The sequence below is a fragment of the Microtus oregoni genome, unplaced genomic scaffold (genome assembly GCF_018167655.1).
Source record: "Microtus oregoni isolate MIOR12 unplaced genomic scaffold, Mior012 000028F_ref0000031, whole genome shotgun sequence".
Taxonomy (NCBI): Eukaryota; Metazoa; Chordata; class Mammalia; order Rodentia; family Cricetidae; genus Microtus; species Microtus oregoni.
This window is the reverse complement of record NW_024543087.1, coordinates 16,726,950-16,748,438: the sequence shown is the minus strand read 5'-3', so window position 1 is coordinate 16,748,438 and position 21,489 is coordinate 16,726,950. Positions and strand designations below refer to the sequence as shown.

At 37.2% G+C, this 21,489-nt stretch overlaps 1 protein-coding gene across 4 annotated transcripts in view; it reads right to left on the bottom strand.

The window, feature by feature from the left end:
* Positions 1-21,489, bottom strand: part of Dock3 (dedicator of cytokinesis 3) — a 465,111-nt gene that overhangs the window by 194,458 nt on the left and 249,164 nt on the right. For all 4 annotated transcript variants that reach the window (XM_041676723.1, XM_041676726.1, XM_041676724.1 and 1 more), the window contains exon 6: positions 9,447-9,595. In XM_041676723.1, coding sequence (XP_041532657.1) covers positions 9,447-9,595 — 149 coding nt within the window. The remainder of the gene's footprint in view (positions 1-9,446; positions 9,596-21,489) is intronic.

Genomic DNA, 21,489 nt, shown 5'->3' with positions numbered 1-21,489 from the left:
CTTTCTCCCAGCATTCAGCTTAGTTTTCCCACCTACCTCTGTTCTGTCCTGCTTTAGGCCCAAAATCAGTTTCTTTATTAATCAATGGTAATCACAGCAGCATATATAGGGGAATCCCACAGTGATGGTAATTTTCAGTTGATTGTGTGGTAGCATTAGGCAGTGGGAAGAACTCTCTAAATTTTTGGGTTCACTTATCTAACACAATTTATAGTCAGTTTGATAGTCCCCTTCTTACTAGCTCTAAACCTGAAGATCAGTGAAGTTAGAGGCTTGTGGGCCTATGAAATGGATTGTGATACTAGACTGGGAAAGATCATATATGAATTTCTTTCTAAAGAAGAGAGCTTACTTATCAGAGTTTCAGAGATAGTTCACTTGACCTCAACAAGGTTATGAATTACTATGTCTGGCAAAAGTATTCCATGAGACTTTTCAAAATAAACAACAACTACTCTAGCGAAGCTATAAACCTTTTCATAAAATGTTAGCAAAATTAATTCTGAAAGCTTGTTCAGTACACAAACCCCTACTCATTTAAAATAACATGAGTTATGCATCCAAAATGTAGGCTTATTTTACCAATAATACATAATTTATTTGTGATGTTTGTTTGTTTTTGTCAACTTGACACAAGTTAGAGTCATTTGGGAAGAGGGAACCTCACTGAGAAAAGGTCTCCATTAAATTGGCCTGTGAGCTACTCTGTTGGACATTTTCTTGATTAAAATTGATGTGGGAGAGCCTACCTACTGTGGACAGGATCACCCCTGGGCAGGTGCTACTGGGTTTTATAGGAGGGCAGGTTGGGCAGGCCATGAAAAGCAACTCTGTAAGCAGTGTTTTTCCCTGATCTCTGCTTTATATCTCGCCTAGAGTTCAAATCTTTACTCCCCTTCAGGATGAACTATAAGCTGAAAGAGGAAATGAACACTTTCTTCCCCAAGTTGCTTTTGATCTTGTGATTTTTATCATGGCATCAGAAAACAAACTAAGGTAAGCTTGTTCATAGCAAAGTATCTGATCTAAAAGTATCAAATTACAAGATGATAGTAAAGTAAAAATGGAAAATCAAAACAATGAGGAAGATAGAAGCAAGCATATTAACAGCATGTCAAAAGCAAGCACTAACAGCAAAATGATTACTATAATTTAGAATGAAAAGAGCATGCCAGTATTTATGTTAGAAAACTAGAGTTATAAAATTATCTTTAAAAATATTTTCCAAATCATTTATATTTTCTAAAAAAAACAAAACAGACATACATAAAAGCAGATTGGTCTGTGTCTATAAATCCTAGTACTCACTGAGGCAATAAGATAAATGAGTTGTAAGTTAGCCTAGGTTACATAATAAGATATGTATCCATAGCCGGGTGATGGTGGCGCACGCCTTTAATCCCAGCACTCAGGAGGCAAAGGCAGGCGGATCTCTGTGAGTTCGAGACCAGTGTGGTCTACAGAGCTAGTTCCAGGACAGGCTCCAAAGCCACAGAGAAACCCTGTCTCGAAACCCCCCCCCCAAAAAAAGATATGTATCCATGAGGGGAGGAGAACAAATGGAAGGGGAAGCAGGGTGGGAGAGAACAAAACATACATTTCATATATTTTCTTTAACTACTGGAAGTTTAGAGATGTACAGCTGTCTCTTGATATCTATCCAAGAGGGATTAGTACTAGAAGCCCGCAAGAATGCCCAAATACAATGATGTTCAAATCTATTACATAATAGAGTTACAATCTGTATATAATACATAAGCATATTCAATACAACTGGATATAATACACAACTTTTCCGTATACTTTGTCATCTCTACACTTGTAATATATACAATGTAGATGCTATTTAAATAGCTGATCTATTGTATTGTTTAGGATATAATAAGAAAATGTGTAATTTAAGAAAGGTAGGGAAAGAGAGACTGCCTGACTCTTGAAGAACTGCTGCTGACTCTACCTTAACCACTGAAGAACCTGAGAAGTCACTGATACTCTGCTGCCTTTATATGTCCTAAAAGGAAAAAAAAAGACTGTATCTTTAAATCTTTAATCAGAAATCCCAGCTTAAAATCTACTAAGGGGAAATTTATTGAGTGACACATTTTTGTGTATTCCAAACCAAACTACTGCTTATGGCACTTACTCTAACCACAATAAATAAAGGACATAAAGTAAATCAGAGAGAAAAATATGAAGGAATTGTCATAGGTAAAAATCTTATAGTGGAGGTAGAAAAGAGGGGGGAGGGGGAAATTAGTGAGATTAAGAAAGAAGAAAAGGCAGAGTATAATGGCAGGTATGCACAAACCTAGCACTCAGGATATCAAGGTAGAATAATTATAAATTCAAAACCAGGCTAAGTGAGACTTAATATAAGACAAAACAATAGCTAGAATTATACATTATAAGTGATTCATTTAAAAATTTTTGACTTTGCAGTAAAAATACCAATTTCATTTAACAAAATAATGTACAGAAACATTTGTTTTTAAGAAAGAGTTTCACTGTGTAACAGCCTTGGCTGTTCTGGAATTTACTCTGTAGACCAGGCTGACCTCAAACTCACAGAAATCCACCTGCTTCTGCCTCGCAAGTACTGAGATTAAAGCCATGCACCACCACATAATTTTAATTCAACAAAAGTTTAAAAGTACTTTTAATGTTATTCAAATCTGAACTTGCCACCTAAAGAATGCAACACATAAAATTCTATAATTTTTAAAAGAGTGTATGTCATTAAGACACACTCAGGGTTAATCCTGCCATTCTGATTGTCCACAGGTATCATAGCTGAGTAGGATGGCTGGATACTTCCTTCCTCTGGAAGTTCAATGCAAAAGACAAAACCTATTACAGAAAATTACAACCAATCAAAATGCAGAGTTGTAAAGCCCAGTCTCAATAGATACATTGACCAGAAAAACAAAAACAAAAACCCTCTCACACTTAGGGCTCAGGGAACACTGCAGAAGAGGGAGTAGAGGGATTCTAAGAGCCAAAGGAACAGGACATTTTCTGTGAGATTATGTCTTCTAGTAATGTCAGAAGTTACACCCATAAAATATCACAAACATGACTGCCAAACCATGAACTGACCGAGGCAATAACAATAAAATGCTAAAGTATATGGGAGAAAGGCCACAAGACTCAACCCTATACAATGAAAAACAGGCAACAAAAGAATGCTGAGCGTGGGAAGAATAATCTCCAGGAAAGAGCACGCCAATATGTCAGGCAATATCAAATGGTCAGCTATGAAAACATACATATGAGTAACATCATACAAACTGATCAGGATGTATTTAGAATATATATGTATATTAATACACGCACATGTATTTCATATATATGCATACAATGACAAGTAATGAAAAAAGGCCATGAATTTGAAAGACAGCAAGTAGGGATATATGAGAGGGTTTGGGATGAGGAAAGAAAAGGGAGAAATGATGTGACATAATCTCAGAAATAAAAATAAAACTTATTTTTAAATAAGCAATAAAAACTTAAAAATATTTCTCCTTTTGAGTATTTTTCTAAGGCAAAATCAGTTTACTTGTGTCAATTCTGGATTACTGCAATTTTAATTTACCTATTTTATATTTTCTACAGTGATGAAACTAAAGACAAATGCTCCTGGCGGCACCAATCTACTTCGAGAGGAAGATGGGCATTGAAGAGGATCCTTATGGAGTTTGATAGCCATTTGGGCAAGAAACTGCTCTTGTCTGGACTGTTGCATAAACTGGACACAAAGAACCCGCAGAGAGAGGACTGCTGAACTTGCCTAAAGGTGAGATGGTCTTTTGGGGTTCCTGACTCATGAAAGAGTCTGCGAGACATTCTGCAGGACACAGCAGATAGTGATTAAACTGTCTTTGGAATTTCCTGCTTAATGAAAATGTCTGTTGGATACTATGGGCCTGAAGGCTGAAGATGGATGCCCCAACGGTACAAAAGAACTTTGGGTGACTGTCCAGGTAGTGAGATGTCTTTGTCATTTCTAGAGTTTGAAGTTTCTTAGTTCTTGTTTACTTAGGTAATATTGTATCCTTCTGGAGTCTTTGATGGAGTTGAAGAATGGATAGGTAGTTATAGTTTTCCATTGTTATGATAAAAGATAAAATAGATATAAATATTGTAACTGTAATTCTTGCTTGATAACTGTTTTGTTATATGTAATTTTGCTATGTTAAAGTTAAAGCCTTCCTTTTTTTGTTGAAACAGAAAAAGGGGAAGTGATGTGGGAGTGTCATATATCAATCTGTTGATTTCATTGGTTAAGCAATAAAGAAACTGCTTGGTCTCATAGGTTAAAACATAGGTGGGACGAGTAAACAGAATAGACTGCTGGGAGGAAGAGGAAGTGAGCTCAGAGATGCCATGCTCCACTCTCTCAGGCAGACGTGATGAAGCTCCGACCCAGGATGGACGTATGCTAGAATCTCCCTGGTAAGCCACCTCGTGGGCTACAGCAGATTACTAGAAATGGGCTAGTCCAGGTGCGAGAGGTAGCCTAGAAGAGGCTAGATAGAAATGGGCCAAGCAGTGTTTAAAAGAATACAGTTTCCGTGTAATTATTTCAGGCAAAGCTAGCCGTGCGGGCGGCCGGGTACCGGGTACGTAGCCCGCCGCTCCTAATACAACACTTATTTTTAAATAAGCAATAAAAACTTTTAAAAATATTTCTCCTTTTGAGTATTTTTCTAAGGCAAAATCAGTTTACTTGTGTCAATTCTGGATTACTGCAATTTTAATTTACCTATTTTATATTTTCTACAGTGATGAAACTAAAGACATTGAAAAAAGTGTTTATGGAAGGTATTGAAAAATTAATAAATTGAAATTAATTACTAGGTGTATTATTTTTAACTCTTTACACTGAATATAATTATTGGATTTATTCTTTCTATAGGATACTTTAGAAGGAAGAATGAACATTTCACTTGAACACAACTTTGTATTACACACTTCCTATATCATTGATCCTAAAAATATAAAAACACAATACTGTTGGACATGGTGGCACACACCTTTAATCACAGTCCTTGAGAGCTTGAAGCAGGTGACCTCAAAGCCTGCATAGTGAAAGCCTGTCTAGAAATAAGTTCTGCATTTATTTTAAAATTTAAGAAAAGAACATAGGATGAGAAAGGGGAGAAGGATAGGAAGGAAAGAAGGAGAGGCAATACTAGGAGAAAAATAAAATAAAAACCAAACAATATCTAAACTACAAACACTGGTAACAAGTAACCGAATTTTAAGACTACCACAAACAGGTGCAGTCCTCTAAAAGTATGGGTTTTAGGAGTTATCCTAGGTACAAATGCCAGTTCCAGCACTTACTACATGATAGAACACTAAGGAAACCGCTTCTTGGTCATAATTGCCTTACCAGGTAAGACAGCTTTTGTCTTGGAAGGTCATAGGAGTGTTTCATTACAGTAAGTGTTAACAATGGGTCCCCGCACTTGCCAAGGTGCTGCATGACATATACTGTCAATAGCTATTATTAATAGCTTATGAATTGATTCTAAAACAAGTTATAATATGTCAGAGCTTATAGGAAAGGCATTAGAGTTTAGCATATAACTAAAAATTATGTGAAATAAAACATTAAAATGTCCTCATCAGATACTGACAGTGCTCTACTAAATATGCTATGTGCCAATGTTCTATGACACTTAGATAACAATAGAATACAAAGTATGGAAACATGCTGGTATACACAAGAATGATGGATATAGTTTTCTGACTCAACTTTGGGATGGAATAATCTCGTTTATATAACTTAATGGCAAAAACACCTTAACAATAAGTCATCTCTTCTTTCTAAATATTAAGGAATAATTAAAGTTCAGGCAAGAACTAGAGGGAACAGTTCTTCAATTTCCGAGCAAACATTTTAGATTTTACTATTTGCTTGTTTAAATAGAGATCCCCAAAATCAATGAAATAATTACTAATGATATTTTGCTCTACTGACAGATTAGTGCCTAGACCAATTTTCATCAGAGATGTTTCACCCAGCAACTGATAGAATCAAATGCAGAGACTCACAGTCAAACAGTAAGCGGAGCTCAGGGAACCCAATAGAAGAGGGGAAGGAAGAATTGTAGGAGCCAAAGGGGTCATAGATAGATTGTAGGAGCCAGAGGGGTCACAGATAGATTGTAGGAGCCAGAGGGGTCATGGATAGATTGTAGGAGACAGAGGGGTCACGGATAGATTGTAGGAGTCAGAGGGGTCACAGATAGATTGTAGGAGACAGAGGGGTCACAGATTGTAGGAGTCAGAGGGGTCACAGATAGATTGTAGGAGACAGAGGGGTCACGGATAGATTGTAGGAGACAGAGGGGTCACAGATAGATTGTAGGAGACAGAGGGGTCACAGGTAGATTGTAGGAGACAGAGGGGTCACAGATAGATTGTAGGAGACAGAGGAGTCACAGGTAGATTGTAGGAGACAGAGGGGTCACGGATAGATTGTAGGAGCCAGAGGGGTCACGGATAGATTGTAGGAGACAGAGGGGTCACAGGTAGATTGTAGGAGACAGAGGGGTCACAGATAGATTGTAGGAGACAGAGGGGTCACAGGTAGATTGTAGGAGACAGAGGGGTCACAGATAGATTGTAGGAGACAGAGGAGTCACAGGTAGATTGTAGGAGACAGAGGGGTCACGGATAGATTGTAGGAGCCAGAGGGGTCACAGATAGATTGTAGGAGCCAGAGGGGTCACAGATAGATTGTAGGAGCCAGAAGGTTCAAGGATACCAGGAGAGTATAGCCCATAGAATCAGCTAAGCAAGGCTCATATGGGCTCACATCGATTGAAGCAGCAATCATGGAGGCTACATGGGTCTCTGCTGAGTCCTCTGCATATACATTGTGGTTGTCTAGCCTGAGAATGTTTTGGGACTCCTAAAAGTGTAGCTGGCATTTTCTTTGGGCCACCAACTAGTTCCCAAATAAAGACATGGAGACTTCTTTTTAATTATAAATGCTCAGCCTTATCTTATGCCTGTCTCACTAGCTCTTTTAACTTAATATAACCTGTTTCTATTTATCTACATTTTCCCTCAGAGCTTTAAACCTTTCTTTCATTCTGTATGTTCTACTTTTTTGCTTCCTCTGTGTGTCTGACTGTCTGGCCCCTGGCATCTTCCTGGCATCCCCCTTTCGTTCTTCCCAGAGCATAAATTCCTCCTCCTATTTACTCTTCCTACCCAGAAGTTCTGCCTATACTTCCTCCCTTGCTATTGACCATTATAAATCCTGGCTAGTTTATCATTTCCCCTATGGAATCCTAAAGCAACTACTTTATTATCTTCCAGTATTTGATATTATTGATAAAATTTTTGAGGCAAGTGTAATAACTTTCTTTTCTAAGAGAAGTTGTTTTTCTATCTAAAGACCTTAATGAATTTCTCTTCATCCCTAGGATAAACAAATATGTACCTTAAAATGGACTCTTTTAAAACTCCATTTGTAACTTTAAAATGCATGGTGAGTCCCTTCTATTGGGAGGCTGCTGATTTTGGACTCGAGGAATTTCTGTTTCTTTATAAATACTATTTCATTGTCCTTGTTCTTTTTCTAGGAATTATATCTGATCTCAAACCTCCCCAAGAATTACTCTCTAATTTATGTAGTTGCTCATCAGTTTTCCATCTTTTTGTTTTATTCTCAAGGAAATTAAACACAAAATTTATCTGAATGTTTTATTTTAGAAATCATATATTTCTATTCTACACAATGAGGCTTCTTGAATTTTAAATGCAGGGGAATTTATTTTGTTGTTAAAGTTTGTAAATGAACTTCTATTCCTCTCAAAGGAGAAGTCGTTTACCCCCAGGTCTAGGTATTTTTTTAATCCTGGTGTCCCTCTTTCCTGACAGATAATTTATATAAATATCAGTGAAATTAATTGTTCATTTGTATGTAAAATGCACTGGAAGAAATGTAGGAAGTGTTTGTTTCTAAATAGATAACTGGGAGACTTTCCTTTATGGTAAGAGTGGAGGACCTGGTCATGATACTACAGAATCTTTAAATGCCACAAAACATGAGGTCCCAATTCTTACTCCCATTGCCCAGTTCTCTGAGGCTGTTGGTCTCAATATTTGCTTACATAAAGGGGAAACAAGTGGCTATTAATTTTTCTCAAGTGATGATTATTCTTCATACAGACTTTCAAACTATTAGCATGACCTTTTAAGGTCCTTCTCATAATCCTGGATTCTGGGGGCTTTAGAGCAGACTTTCTCCAACATCACTAAAGTTCTCTCTGCCTATACTAACTTCTTCTGTCAAATAGCCTACTTCCTATCTTTCAGAAATAGGTTCACATATCTCATTTATTGTAGGGTACCCCTTCCCAATCATTTTCTTTTCTATCATTTCAATAATGCCTTGGTTGGGAAAAGTGAACATAAATATTTAAATATACGTATGTACATACATATATCTGAAGTAGGAAACAACATGGTTGCTTCAAAGTTCAATGAACATGAACAATTACTAAATTTAGGAATAACTTTAATCTCTTTCAACTTATAATGACAAAGCCTCAATTTTTATTTAAAAAATATTTTATATTATATGTATGTGCATTTTGCCTGAATGTATGTCTGTGCACCATGTGCATTTATGGTGTCAAAGAAGCCATAAGTGAGCAGTAGATATCCTGGAATTGGAGTTGTAGATAGTTGTGAGTCACCACGTTAGTGCTGGTAATAGAACCTGGGTCTTCTGAAAGAGCAGCCTGCGCTCCTAACCACACAGCCATGTCCCCAGCCCCCAAATTTTATTTTAAGGGCACAGAAAATCATCACATCCACTGCACAAATGCAGGAATCTTTCTGAATGACAAATGAGTTAAGAATACTCTGAAGTATAAATACTCATTTATAAATGATATTTATACAGATTCATTGTATGGCTAGAAAATATATTTTAAAAACACTAACAGAGATGCACACACACAGAGAATACATTTATTTGTTGTGTGTGTATGCATGGAGCTGCCCAAGCAGAAGTCAGAGAACTTCACCATGTGGATCTGGGGTTCAAACACAGGGGTTTAGTGTAAGTATCTTTATCTTCTGAGCCATCTTTCCTGACTTCCCCTCCTTTTCCCCTTCAGTATCAGAGAATTTTTTAAAGTATACTTTGATTAGTGAGGTTTAAAATAAAAGAATTTATCTCCTGGAAGACAGCTCAGAGGGTAAACTCCAACCAAACAAATAAAATACAGGGTAAGAAAACGTCAAGACTAGAACTAGTGAATGCCCTTTGATAACTGGAAGAAACAATGATACCTATAAAAACTGTACAGAAGATATATTATCTTTGAATCATTAAAGAGAAGCTTACTCAAGTTTAAATTCTATGAGGACTGAGTTACAACAAAACTGAGAGATGTCCAAGTAATAGTCGTACTTACTCATTACCCCAGTCCAGTCGTACGGTGATGTGCCGCTTAACCTCCCGCACCTGATCCTGTGTCAAGTGACCAGACAGTAGCTGCCTTCGAAGGTCAATAAGTTCATTCATCACATGGCGTAGTTTGTAGAAAAGATCTACTTTGTGTTTCTGAAAGGTATTTTGGTGTGGGTGAAATATAAAAGGGATATGGAAAGGGAATGAGAAGAGAAAGAAACATAGTTAAACTATGAAAAGTGCTAATTTCCCTGAACTATAAAGGCAATGTAAGAAGAATCTTACTTCGAAACAAAGTTTTGAGTTCCTATTTTCTAAAAAATTGTGCTCAATGCTATCTAACAAGGCAGTGTAACTAATCTGGATCATGGAAAAGGCACCCTCTCTATCCAACCCTGGACTACTCATCTCAAGTAAATCAAAGTTATTACGCTTAATCAGAAAAGTAACTTACACAGAAGCCCAAAGCTGATTCACAACGGAAATAATAATGCACTTAGGAGCAAAGACTTCGACCATCTGGCAACACCTCTAGTTTCATCAGGAGGGATAGTCAAGTTAAAAGAAGGAAGGAAAGAATTAATTGCCCTACTTTGAAACAACTAAGGTTTCATATGAAGCCAGTCTCAGGAGTGAGATTCCTTTCTTGGATTCTAGGCCTACCTAGCTTTCTAATTAGCTTCTTTTAAACAGTGTGGGTCCCTAGAGGAATAGATTTCTGCTCCTTTCAGCTTAATAAAGATCCTTACGCTTACAAAAGTTAAGGAGAAACATCATAATGAACTTAATTAAAGGCATTGTAGTGTTTATTACCTTGCAAGTAAAAAAAAACAAAAACAAAACTAAGTACTCAAAGTTGATGCTTCAAAAAATTTAAGAACTGAAGTCTTATTTCATTGAAGCAAAGCCTTAACTTTTGAATACTTTGATTCTATTTCTTTCAATGAAAAAATGATTTTTATATGATTAATGAATAACTTGAGATAAAATAAGTCTATAAAGAATGTTTTTATGTTTTTCTTTGGGTTCACCTTCTTATTTAGCTTCTTTAGGATATCAAATTATAGACTCAATGACCTTTATTTATGGCTAGAAACCAATTATGAGTGAGTACATCCCATGTTCATCTTTTTGGGTCTGGGTTACCTTAGGATAGTGTTTTCTATTTCCATCCATTTGCATGCAAAATTCGTGAAGTCATTGTTTTTTACCGCTGAGTAGTACTCTAATGTGTATATAGTCCACATTTTCTTTATCTATTCTTCCATTGAAGGACATCTAGGTTGTTTCCAGGTTCTGGCTATTACAAATAATGCTGCTATGAACATAGTTGAACAAATGCCCTTGTCATATGATCGGGCATCTCTTGGGTATATTCCCAAGAGTGGCATTGCTGGGTCCAGGGGTAGGTTGATCCCGAATTTCCTGAGAAACCGCCACACTGATTTCCAAAGTGGTTGCACAAGTTTGCATTCCCACCAGCAACAGATGAGGGTACCCCTTCCTCCACAACCTCTCCAGCAAAGGCTATCATTGGTGTTTTTGATTTTAGCCATTCTGACAGGTGTAAGATGATATCTCAAACATATAGCTATCCTCCTGGTTATGGGAAGTAGACAAAATTGCCGGGGGAAAAATTGGGATCTTGGGGGTGGGATGGGAGGGGGGTAAGGGGAGATGGGGAGAGAAAAGGGAGAAGGGGAGGATGGGGGGAATTTGGGGAAACGGGATGACTGGGATAAAGGAAGGTTGGATAGGGGAGCAGGGAAGCACATATCTTAATTAAGGGAGCCATCTTAGGGTTGGCAAGAGACTTGGACCTAGAGGGGCTCCCAGGTGCCCAGGGCGATGTCCCCAGTTAGTTCCTTGGGCCGCTCAGGATAGGGAACCTGAAATGACCCTATCCTATAGCCATACTGATGAATATCTTGCATATCACCATAGAACCTTCATCTGACGATGGATGGAGATAGAGACAGAGACCCACACTGGAGCACTGGACTGAGCTCCCAAGGTCCTAATGAGGAGCAGAAGGAGGGAGAACATGAGCAAAGAAGTCAGGACCACAAGGGGTGCACCCACCCACGGAGACAGTGGGGCTGATCTATTGGGAGCTCACCAAGGCCAGCTTGACTGTGACTGAAAAAGCATGGGATAAAACCGGACTCTCTGAACACGGCGAACAATGAGGGCTGATGAGAAGCCAAGGACAATGGCACGGGGTTTTGATCCTACTTCATGTTCTGGCTTTGTGGGAGCCTAGCGAGTTTGGATGTTCACCTTCCTAGACCAGGAAGGACCAGGGGGAAGGACTTTGGACTTTCCACAGGGCAGGGAACCCTGACTGCTCTTCAGACTGGAGAGGGAGGGGGAGAGAAGTGGGAGGAGGGGGAGAGGAGTGGAAGGAGGGGGAGGGAAATGGGAGGCTGGGAGGAGACGGAAATTTTTTTCCAATAAAATAATAATAATAATAATAATAATAATAATAATAAAAGAATGTTTTTATGAACTGGGTTTTTGGAGTCCATTCCCTATGATGGGATTTCTTATTCATCCTTGATGCATGAGGGAGAAGCCTGGTCCTACCTCAACTTCATATGCCAAACTTTGTTGGTACCCCAAGGGAGGCCTTGTGCCCTCTAAGGAGTGGATGTGGGGGGGGGATAGGAGGAGGTGGGGAGGATGGGAGAAACGGAGGGAGAGGGAACTGGGGCTGGTATGTAGAGTAAAAAATACAAATTTAAAGAATGATTTTAATGATCAATAAAAAAAATTCCCAGATGCAAATTTTTACCAAATATTTCTTCTCCATAAAACTTGAATCCATGGGTACAAAGGGGCAACCGTATTCTCACAGAAATGAAAAACCCCTAATATGGGTAATGATGCAGAGAGTTGGAAATGTAATGAAATTACTGAAGTCTTTTCCTTTGATTGCTTCATTCTCAGAGAAATAAAAAGGCAAGATCATCCATGAGAATGATACAAAAGGATGCTGAGGCTCTAGAAGACATGAAACAGTTTCTCAGGGAATGGTAACCTTGAATTAGGGGAGAAAGGTAGTTTCAGTTGCTAGGTAGCTCTGAGATTTACATACGATATTTAAAAGTGGGGTTTTTAAAGGTCAAGTATAAGGAAGTGTGCTGACATCAATGCATCACATGTTTGCATATGCACTATGAGTTATTATTTTTAAAGATTTATTTTTTTACTTTAAGTGTAATGGCTTTTTGTCTAAATGTGTGTCTGTGTATCACATGCAAGCCTGGTGCCTACAGAGAACTGAAGAGGGCACTGAATACCCCTGGAATTGGAGTTACAAACAGTTGTAATCTGCCATGTGGGTGCTAAGAATCAAACATAGGTCTTCTGGAAAAGCAGCCAGTGGTCTTAATTACTAAGTCATCTCTGCAGCCCGTGCGCTAAATTTAAATGCTTGTGTCACACTGCCATGGGTCATGCCAGAGGAACAGCGAGTTGTAGTTGAAGTTCTAGGTGTCAGCCCACCAGAAGGGAATCCTCCGATGGGCTCATCTCCTTTAGGCAAGGACACAGGACTACAAACCCCAGAATGCCTTTTGCTTCTCCTGTGCCTTTACATGTTTGCTGCAGTTTTCTTTCTCTGGTACCTAGCATGGTATGGAGTGGATGCGGCGAGATCTCCACTGCCTGTGATATAATGTGTTTATCTCATGGAAACAGCCCATTCTACTGGGTAAATTTTACCTGTGGATTGTCAAGAAGATGACCCCTCCCCTAAGCTGTACTGTATAATTTAATAATAGCTTAAGCAAAGTTTTGATGAATAAAAATAAGTACAAGGATGTTTCACAGTCAGGGTCTATGAATCTCACCTAAAAAGTTGAATGATGTGGGATTCCCCTCTGCATGCTATGAATATTCATTATTGTCATTGATTAATAAAGAAGCTGCTTCTGCCTATAGCAGGGCAGAATATAGCCAGGCAGAAAGAGATATATAAAGAGAGTAGGCGGAGTCAGAAATACGTTATGTAGCTGCAGAAAAAGGTAGATGCCATGTGGCTGCCCAAGAAGCAATAGGTAACAAACCACAAGCTTTGTGGTAAAATGCAAAATAATAGAAATGACTTGATTTAAGATATAAGAGCTAGCTAGAAATATGCTTGAGTTGTTGGTCAACCAATGTTGTAATTAATACAGTTTTTGTGTGATTATTTGGGTCTGGGCAGCCAGAAAATGAACAAGCAGTCTCCCCTTACAGTTGCATGGATTATAGTTAAGTTAATGACTAACAATCGAATCCCAATAGCTCAGTTAGTTTAAATCCTTTTAACATTCATGTTGGGAGATGTGTTTACATGTCTCAGAGTGCATCATAGCTGAAACAAAGCTTTGAAAATAACAAAGTTAGACTAAGATGTTTTTGTTAAACAACTTTGAGGTTAAAAAAAAACCAAGAAGGCAACTTAAAGTTTTAATAAGGCACAAAGTTGAAAGCAAAACTCTTTTAAGTATAGGAGGGCAACTGAGTTTTTGGAATTGATCTTGTATCCTGCCACGCTACTAAAGGCGTTTATCAGCTGTAGGAGTTCTTTGGTGGAGTTTTTGGGGTTGCTTATGTACACTATCATATCAACTGCAAATAATGAAAGTTTAACTTCTTCCTTTCCAATTCGAATCCCTTTGATCCCCTTATGTTGTCTTATTGCTATTGCTAGAACTTCAAGCACTATATTGAAGAGGTATGGAGAGAGTGGACAGCCTTGTCGTGTTCCTGATTTTAGTGGGATGGCTTTGAGTTTCTCTCCATTTAATTTGATGGTAGCTGTCGGCTTGCTGTAGATAGCTTTTATTATAGTTATGAATGACCCTTGTATCCCTAATCTCTCCAAGACCTTTATCATAAAGGGGTGTTGAATTTTGTCGAATGCTTTTTCAGCATCTAATGAAATGATCATATGGTTTTTTTTTTCTTTCAGTATATTTATATGGTAGATTACACTGATAGATTTTCATATGTTGAACCAGCCCTGCATCCCTGGGATGAAGCCTAAAAAAAAGAATATAAACAAAAAAAATAGCCAATCACAATAGACTGTGAGGTGAGGAGCGACACAGACACTGCCAGCTTTAGAATAAAACCACCTGAACTTCCTGTCTTTGCTTACTTGCTCTTCTGCTTTGCTGAGTACTACATGCTTGTGAGCAGAGGTAAAGTTTGTCCCTATTGAATTCTTTTTCTTTGCTGCTCCGTATTTACTTCTAACAGTGGAAGTCCCCTTTTGGAACCCCCTGCCGCCATTATGCACAAGTTCTCTGTCTGCACCATTTCTTTTATATCTTCAGCTATAATAAACTCATTTTCTGAACCGCAAAAAAAAAAAACTCTTTTAAGGTCAGGGAACAAGAACAAAGCAGCCCAATTATTACTAGCTGACATACTCTTATTGCTAGCTTTTGTTGATGACCAAAGGTAATTCCTTTTACTGGGAACCAAACAAGCAGCCTTTTCCAACAAATTGGTGCCCAACATGGGGCCAACTAAATCCACTTAAAACCTGAGAGAGTTTGAAAAGTAATTCTAGACCAAAACAAAACAAAACAAAACCAAAAAACATAGAGTTTAACACAGGTTCTTGCTGTTTGCTGGCAGCATGTAGCAGCTCCTTTAAGAAAGGTTTTCCTGATCCAGTTGTGGCAAAAGAAAAAAAAGCCACACCACTTTGAAATGCCGGCATTCTGGGCTATCCTGCCAATGCAAACTCTTTCAGGCAGGAGGTCCAGCTATAAAGCATTTGAGTGGGGTTTGTGAGCAAACTGCTGCAGCTTGCTTAATGGCAACTTAGACTTGCTGTGTGCCTGAGAGTAGGGTGGTTTGCATGACACTCAGAAGTGTGAGCAGCTCCACCATGCTGGACTAAGTGGGGAAAGCAGAAAGTACCATATATACCATAGTAATGGCGCAGCGTTAAGTTTTTAAAAGCACTTAGCATTTTAAAAAGTACTCTTGGACAGTAAAAAATTACAGATATGCAATAAAGTCAAATCCAGATGAGTCATAGTGTTGTTTAAAGGTATACAGGCTTAGAAATGAGAAGAAAAAGATTATAGAGAGTCATAAAAGGAAGTTAATGGTTTAAAAAAAAGGGTAAAGTCTTTAAAGAGACAGAGTACAGATAGTCATAGATGAAAAGGCGTTAAAAAAACAAGCCACGTAAAAATGAAAAATTCAGAGAGTATGGATTTTGTATATTATTGTGTTTTCTTTGAATTTTTTGACTGTAAAGGAGCAAAGTACAGAGAGACATTTCATTGTATGGGATACTAAGCTAAACCAGCATGTATATTAAAAAGGTATTGTGAATTCCAAATTTGGGTCTAAGGATATGTTGCTTTGGAAAAGAGGTTCTTCTCTTCTTTACACAGAGGATGAGAAACTGTGGATTGCTTCCAGAATGCTGTGGTTTGAGAGAGCATGACCTCCTGAATGGTTGCTGTGAACACCCTCAAAAAATTACTTCACCCAACTGCTGACTGAGAAGAACCTAGCACACAGGACACACCACGAAAGACCCGATCAACAGCGCCCTCAAACACCAGAAGCAGTATGGACAGAATTATGCCCATATTCCCAAATATTGTTTATAATTGTTTATTTACATTTAAAGAGGGATATGATATAGATAAGAATAATTTGCATTGGTACGGATCTTGGTTTGTTAATACAAATTTAAAGTCAATTTTGTTATATGTATATGTATTTCTGATCTTGATTAGGGTATTGGGTTCATGTAGCTCACTTAAAATGTAATATATAATTAAGAAATATAGGTTAATAGATAATAATCAAACTTGTATCCATGTTAGTTAGATTTTCTAGATGTATAGAGATATATTTCCATTTCATAGGTATTCTTCTAATCTTTCAAAGACCTACAGAATATGGAATTTAAAATGTTTTAATAATGTAGTACTTTTCATAACAATGAGACATGTCTGTCCCTGGCAGCACCAATTACTTTGAGAGGAAGATGGGTATCAAAGAGGCTCCTAATGGTGTTTGCTAGCCATTTGGGCAAGAAACTGCTTTGCCTGAACTGATTAACCGGACATGCAGGACACATAGAGAAATGATTGTTGAACTTGCCTAAAGGTGAGACAAACCTTCAGGGTTCCTGCTTCATGAAATAATTTTCTAGACATTCTGTAGGACACAGAAGAAACTGACTGAAAAACTGCCAATATAGGTGGGGCTGTCTTTGAAATTTCCTGCTTCATGGAAAAGTCTGCTGGATATTATGGGCCTGTGCACTGAAGAGTAGATGTCCCAGTGGTATAGAAGAACTTTAGGTGATTGTCCAGGCAGCAAGATGTCTCTGCCCATTTTAGAGTTTTGGAAATTGCTTACAATGCACTTCCTGTTACTTAGATAATATTATATCTTTCTGAAGTCTTTGATGGAGTTGAAGAATGTACAACTAAAATTATAGTTTTCCTTAGCTATGATAAAAATATAGTAGATATAAATATTATAACTGTAATTCTCGTTTGATGCCTGTTTTGTTATATGTATGTTAAAGTTAAAACCTTCTTTTTTGTTTAAACGGAAAGGGGGAAATGGTGTGGTAAGTCCTTCTGTCTATGTGTTGCTTTTATTGGATAATGAATAAAGAAACTGGCTTGGCCTGTTGATAGGACAGAAGTTAGGTAGGTGGGGAAGGCAGAACTGAATGCTAGGAGAAAGAAGGGAGATGCCATGGAGTTGCTGCCATATAAAACGTGCTGAAACTTTGCTGGTAGGCCATGACCTCATGGTGATATACAGATGAATAGAAATGGGTTAAATTAATATGTAAGAGTTAGTCAATAGGAGCTAGAGCTAATGGGCCAAGCAGTGGTTTTTAATAATATAGTTTTTGTGTGATTATTTCAGGTCTAAGCTATCTGAGCGGCCTTGAATCAAACAAGTGGCCTTCTCCAACACATTTATGTCCACAATCTCCTGATATAAAAAGTTATTAATGAACAGATATGTACCCTAAATATTAAAGTAGAGCTGACTCTTTTTCATATAAAAAATTATGTTTATGATTCCTTTAAGATTTTTTATAAAATTACCTTTCAAGATAAGAAATGAAGTAATTGGCCATTTCTTTGTAACTGAAAATGCTGCCTGCCAGTAAAAGACCTGACAAGAACACCTTGCTTTTCACATGGTTAATCTATAACAAGATGCTTGGGTATGAATTATGTGGGCTCTTGGCATAATTTGTTTTTTACTTGTAATACATAAAATATTTAATCATATGAAGAAGATTAAAAACATGTTTTTACCTATAATCATTTACTTGAAAAATGGATTGCAATTGTTTTGACTCTGGGATATAAAAGCTATAAAACAACATAAGATAGAAGAGAGAGAATAAATAAGAATAAGAATAAAGAAGGAACCATCAAGAGAGTTTGTGAGTATCTTTTTCCCTAACTCCCCTCAGATAGTTTAGCCTCTCAGACTCCGTGGATTCCTGTCAAAGTCCTGTGCTGCTGCAGGCTGGACCTTCAGACAAAATTATCACACCAAAATTCACGTGTCAAAATCCTAATCCCTAAGGCAATGTTATCAGAAGGCAGTACCTCTGGGGAGATGATTAAAGTCATAAGGGCAGAACCCAAATAGCATTAGTGTGTGTCCTTATAAACCTCAATGGAGTTTGTCCATCTCCAACACAATGTAAGGATGTAATGGGAAGGTGCCAGTTAAGTGGAAGTGGGCTCTCCCATGACAGTAATTCTGTAAATCTTAGACTTCTCATATTCCAGAACCATAAAGAATAAATTTCTTCTTTACAGTTTATAGTTTTATATAACAGCTTTAATAAAATAAGAGTATATGTGTATATAATTATGTAAATGAGTATATACATATATAAGCATATATGCACATGTAAAAGATATACAAATGTTTATACATACATAATATCTGTAAAAGAATATATTGGTATAGTTTTTAAGAAATTATGTTTCAATAATGAGTTTTCATATTAAAATGTCCAGAGATGATAATATCTATCATGCCCTGTTCTTCTATAACAATGACAATCCTTTGGGGAAGACAAGAGTGTGTTGATCCTGAGACTTCTTTGAGCAACAGAACATGACATCAGTAAACTAAGTCAACTTTTAGCCCTTAATTAGTTCACTTCTTACTGTATCCTAGCATACATAAATAAATGAATGAACAAAGTAGTCAAGCTTTTAAAAGCACAAGTTATATGTTGAAGTCATAAGTAGGCACCCTACTAACAACTCAATGTGACCCATATTGTATACAGAGCCTTGTCACATCTTCGGGGGCCTATTGCTCACCTTGCAACTATATGACTGCAACAGAGTGAGAAACTGTAAGAAAAAACAGGCCAGCTGAGCTACCAAGACATTTATCAGTTGTTTGAAATTACTAAGCTGTTGATGTTTTGTTATGTAGGTAACTGGAATACTTTTTAAAAGTATAACTGCTAAACTTTTTATCTAGTAGAAAATCCATTCTCATTTAACTATGCAAAGGTGGAAAAACAAGCCCTAGCCTTTTGTGTAAAGACAGAGTAAGAATGAAATGGATCATAAACTAAAAAGCAACAGAATGATTGCAATCAATACAGCGTCAATTTATTTTCCAATCCTCTACACTCAACTAAGTGGTTCCCTCTCTCTAGGATCTGTTCCTGCTACAAAGGTGCTCTCCTAGCTTATTTTCCTTTAAGCTTTCACCTATAATAATGCCCTTCCTAAAATCTTACCCTACCTGATGTAAGTAAAATACATACTTTGGATTCTCAAGGTAAGCACCTAAAACAACTAACTCAGTAGAAGTTCTGTGTAACCAGAGGTCTTCCAGTACTCTAACTCCTGAATTAAACTAGTCCATAACTACATGTGACAAAAGTAAAGAAAATGAGATCCCATGGAACAACTGGATGTGTAGTCAGCATAATTAACAAAACAAAAGTAAAAAATGGAACAATGATGGACATTGTTGCAAATTTCACAATATTGAGGACAAAGAGATGATCCATAAACTTTCAGGGAGACAAACAGTAAACAAGAGGAACAAGAACAGCACTGGCATGGTATGACAGAAACGACAGCAGCATTGGAAGATGGGAAATAAGGAAGACAAGCTTTCAAAGCTCTGTAGGGTCTGCTTTTGTTGTTGTTTTGTCTGAAACAGTGTTACTGAATGTTTGTGCCTGGAAGAATTCAAAATCTTATTCTCCTGCCTCAATCTTCTGAGTGCTGGCTATAATAAATATGTATACCCATACCAAGTTAAAATTCTGTATCTTATTTGTAACAATTTTATATTCATCAAAACTATCAATCAAAGGTAATGGTAGGCTAAATACATTTTAAAATGCAAAATGTTAATTTTTACTTTACATTTTTTTCAGAAAGCTACTGATTGGTAAAGTGTTTTGCCAAAGGAACAAATAAGTCAAAATTAAGGCAAAAGTAGTTTAGCCTCAGAGACAAAGACATTTTTAAGGACATATTAAAGTAGAAGGTAGCATGGTTCCATACAGGATATAACTGAGAAAAAATTATATTAGTTAAATACCTAATGTATTTGAATATACTCAATGGAAATTTTTATTTCAGATAAGAGGTTAGATTTTACAAAACAAAGTAAAGAATACCAAGCAGTCATTAACTACGAAAGGAAGCACAACTTGAATTTCTTATTTATGAAAATAATTACACAGATATTGTTACAGCTTACTATTTACTCAAAAGGGGGTCATATGAAATTTATGAAACAGCAACACTGTAACTACTGAATACTGACTCAAAAGACAGAGATATGGGATTCTGAACACAGTGCAGGGAGGAAGTAGCACATGTGTAGGTACATGAACATTCAGTCTAATTATTGTCATTTACATTAAGACAATCATTAAACAATACCTAAATACTTTTTCTAAAGTTTAGAAAAGACATCCACTAAGGGGATATTTCTAGAAATGTAAAACATTAAAGAAATAGCTTAAAGAGCTAGAAAAAAATGTACGGGCTAGAAATTAGAAGTGGGAAGAATGGCACTAGAACCTAAATTTAATTAAATGATCAGCATTTCATGGTGTATAAATTTAAAACCTAGATTTACAAACATCTTTGATTGTTTTACAACATAAAACAGAATAACCCCAACTATAAAAAGGCCTTTCTCCATATCCCACCCCAAATGAGTTATTGTAGGACACAAAGTAGAGTCGAATACAGCTTTCATTGCTTTTTACCAACTTAAAGATTGATAAATGGAACTAGCAAACCTGGCTAAGTACAACAACTCCCTGTCAGAATCAACACAAAAGCTAGACTACTTATATTTCTGGAACACATGATAAATGAAGTACATTCCATAGCAGTACATGGCCATGGAGAAAGCTTTGTGTCTTAACTACAGCATGCCATTTGTCCACTGAGAGTTTTTACCCTCTGGTGACATTACATATAGAGCAGCAGTGATTGCAGCTACCCTGCCAACCAAGCCCATTTAGGATTTCAGTCATCCTGTAGCAGGAAAAAAGAAAGAAAGAAAGAAAGAAAGAAAGAAAGAAAGAAAGAAAGAAAGCAAACAAACAGGGAGAAGGTACATATTTACATCTACTTCTCTAGAAATACAGCAACAGCCATTTCATACCAGGACTTGATACCAAGGAAACCCAGGAGTTTTCTATTAAAAACACAGTGTTATAATAAATCCTACATTTGGTTTCTCTTAAAGGTCTTTCCTACTAGAGAGGGAAAAAAACTGGATACTTTAATGTTAAAAAATTCACTCCTTCTGGGGTTATACATAGGAAGCGATCTCCTGTGCCCAGCTCCTGTAGGGTACTTCCCACTTTCTCTTCTATCAGGTTCAGTGTGTTCGGGCTGATATTGAGGTCTTTAATCCATTTGGACTTGAGTTTTGTGCACGGTGATAGATAAGGGTCTATTTTCATTCTTCTACAAGATGACATCCAGTTGTGCCAGCACCATTTGTTGAAGATGCTTTCTTTCTTCCAT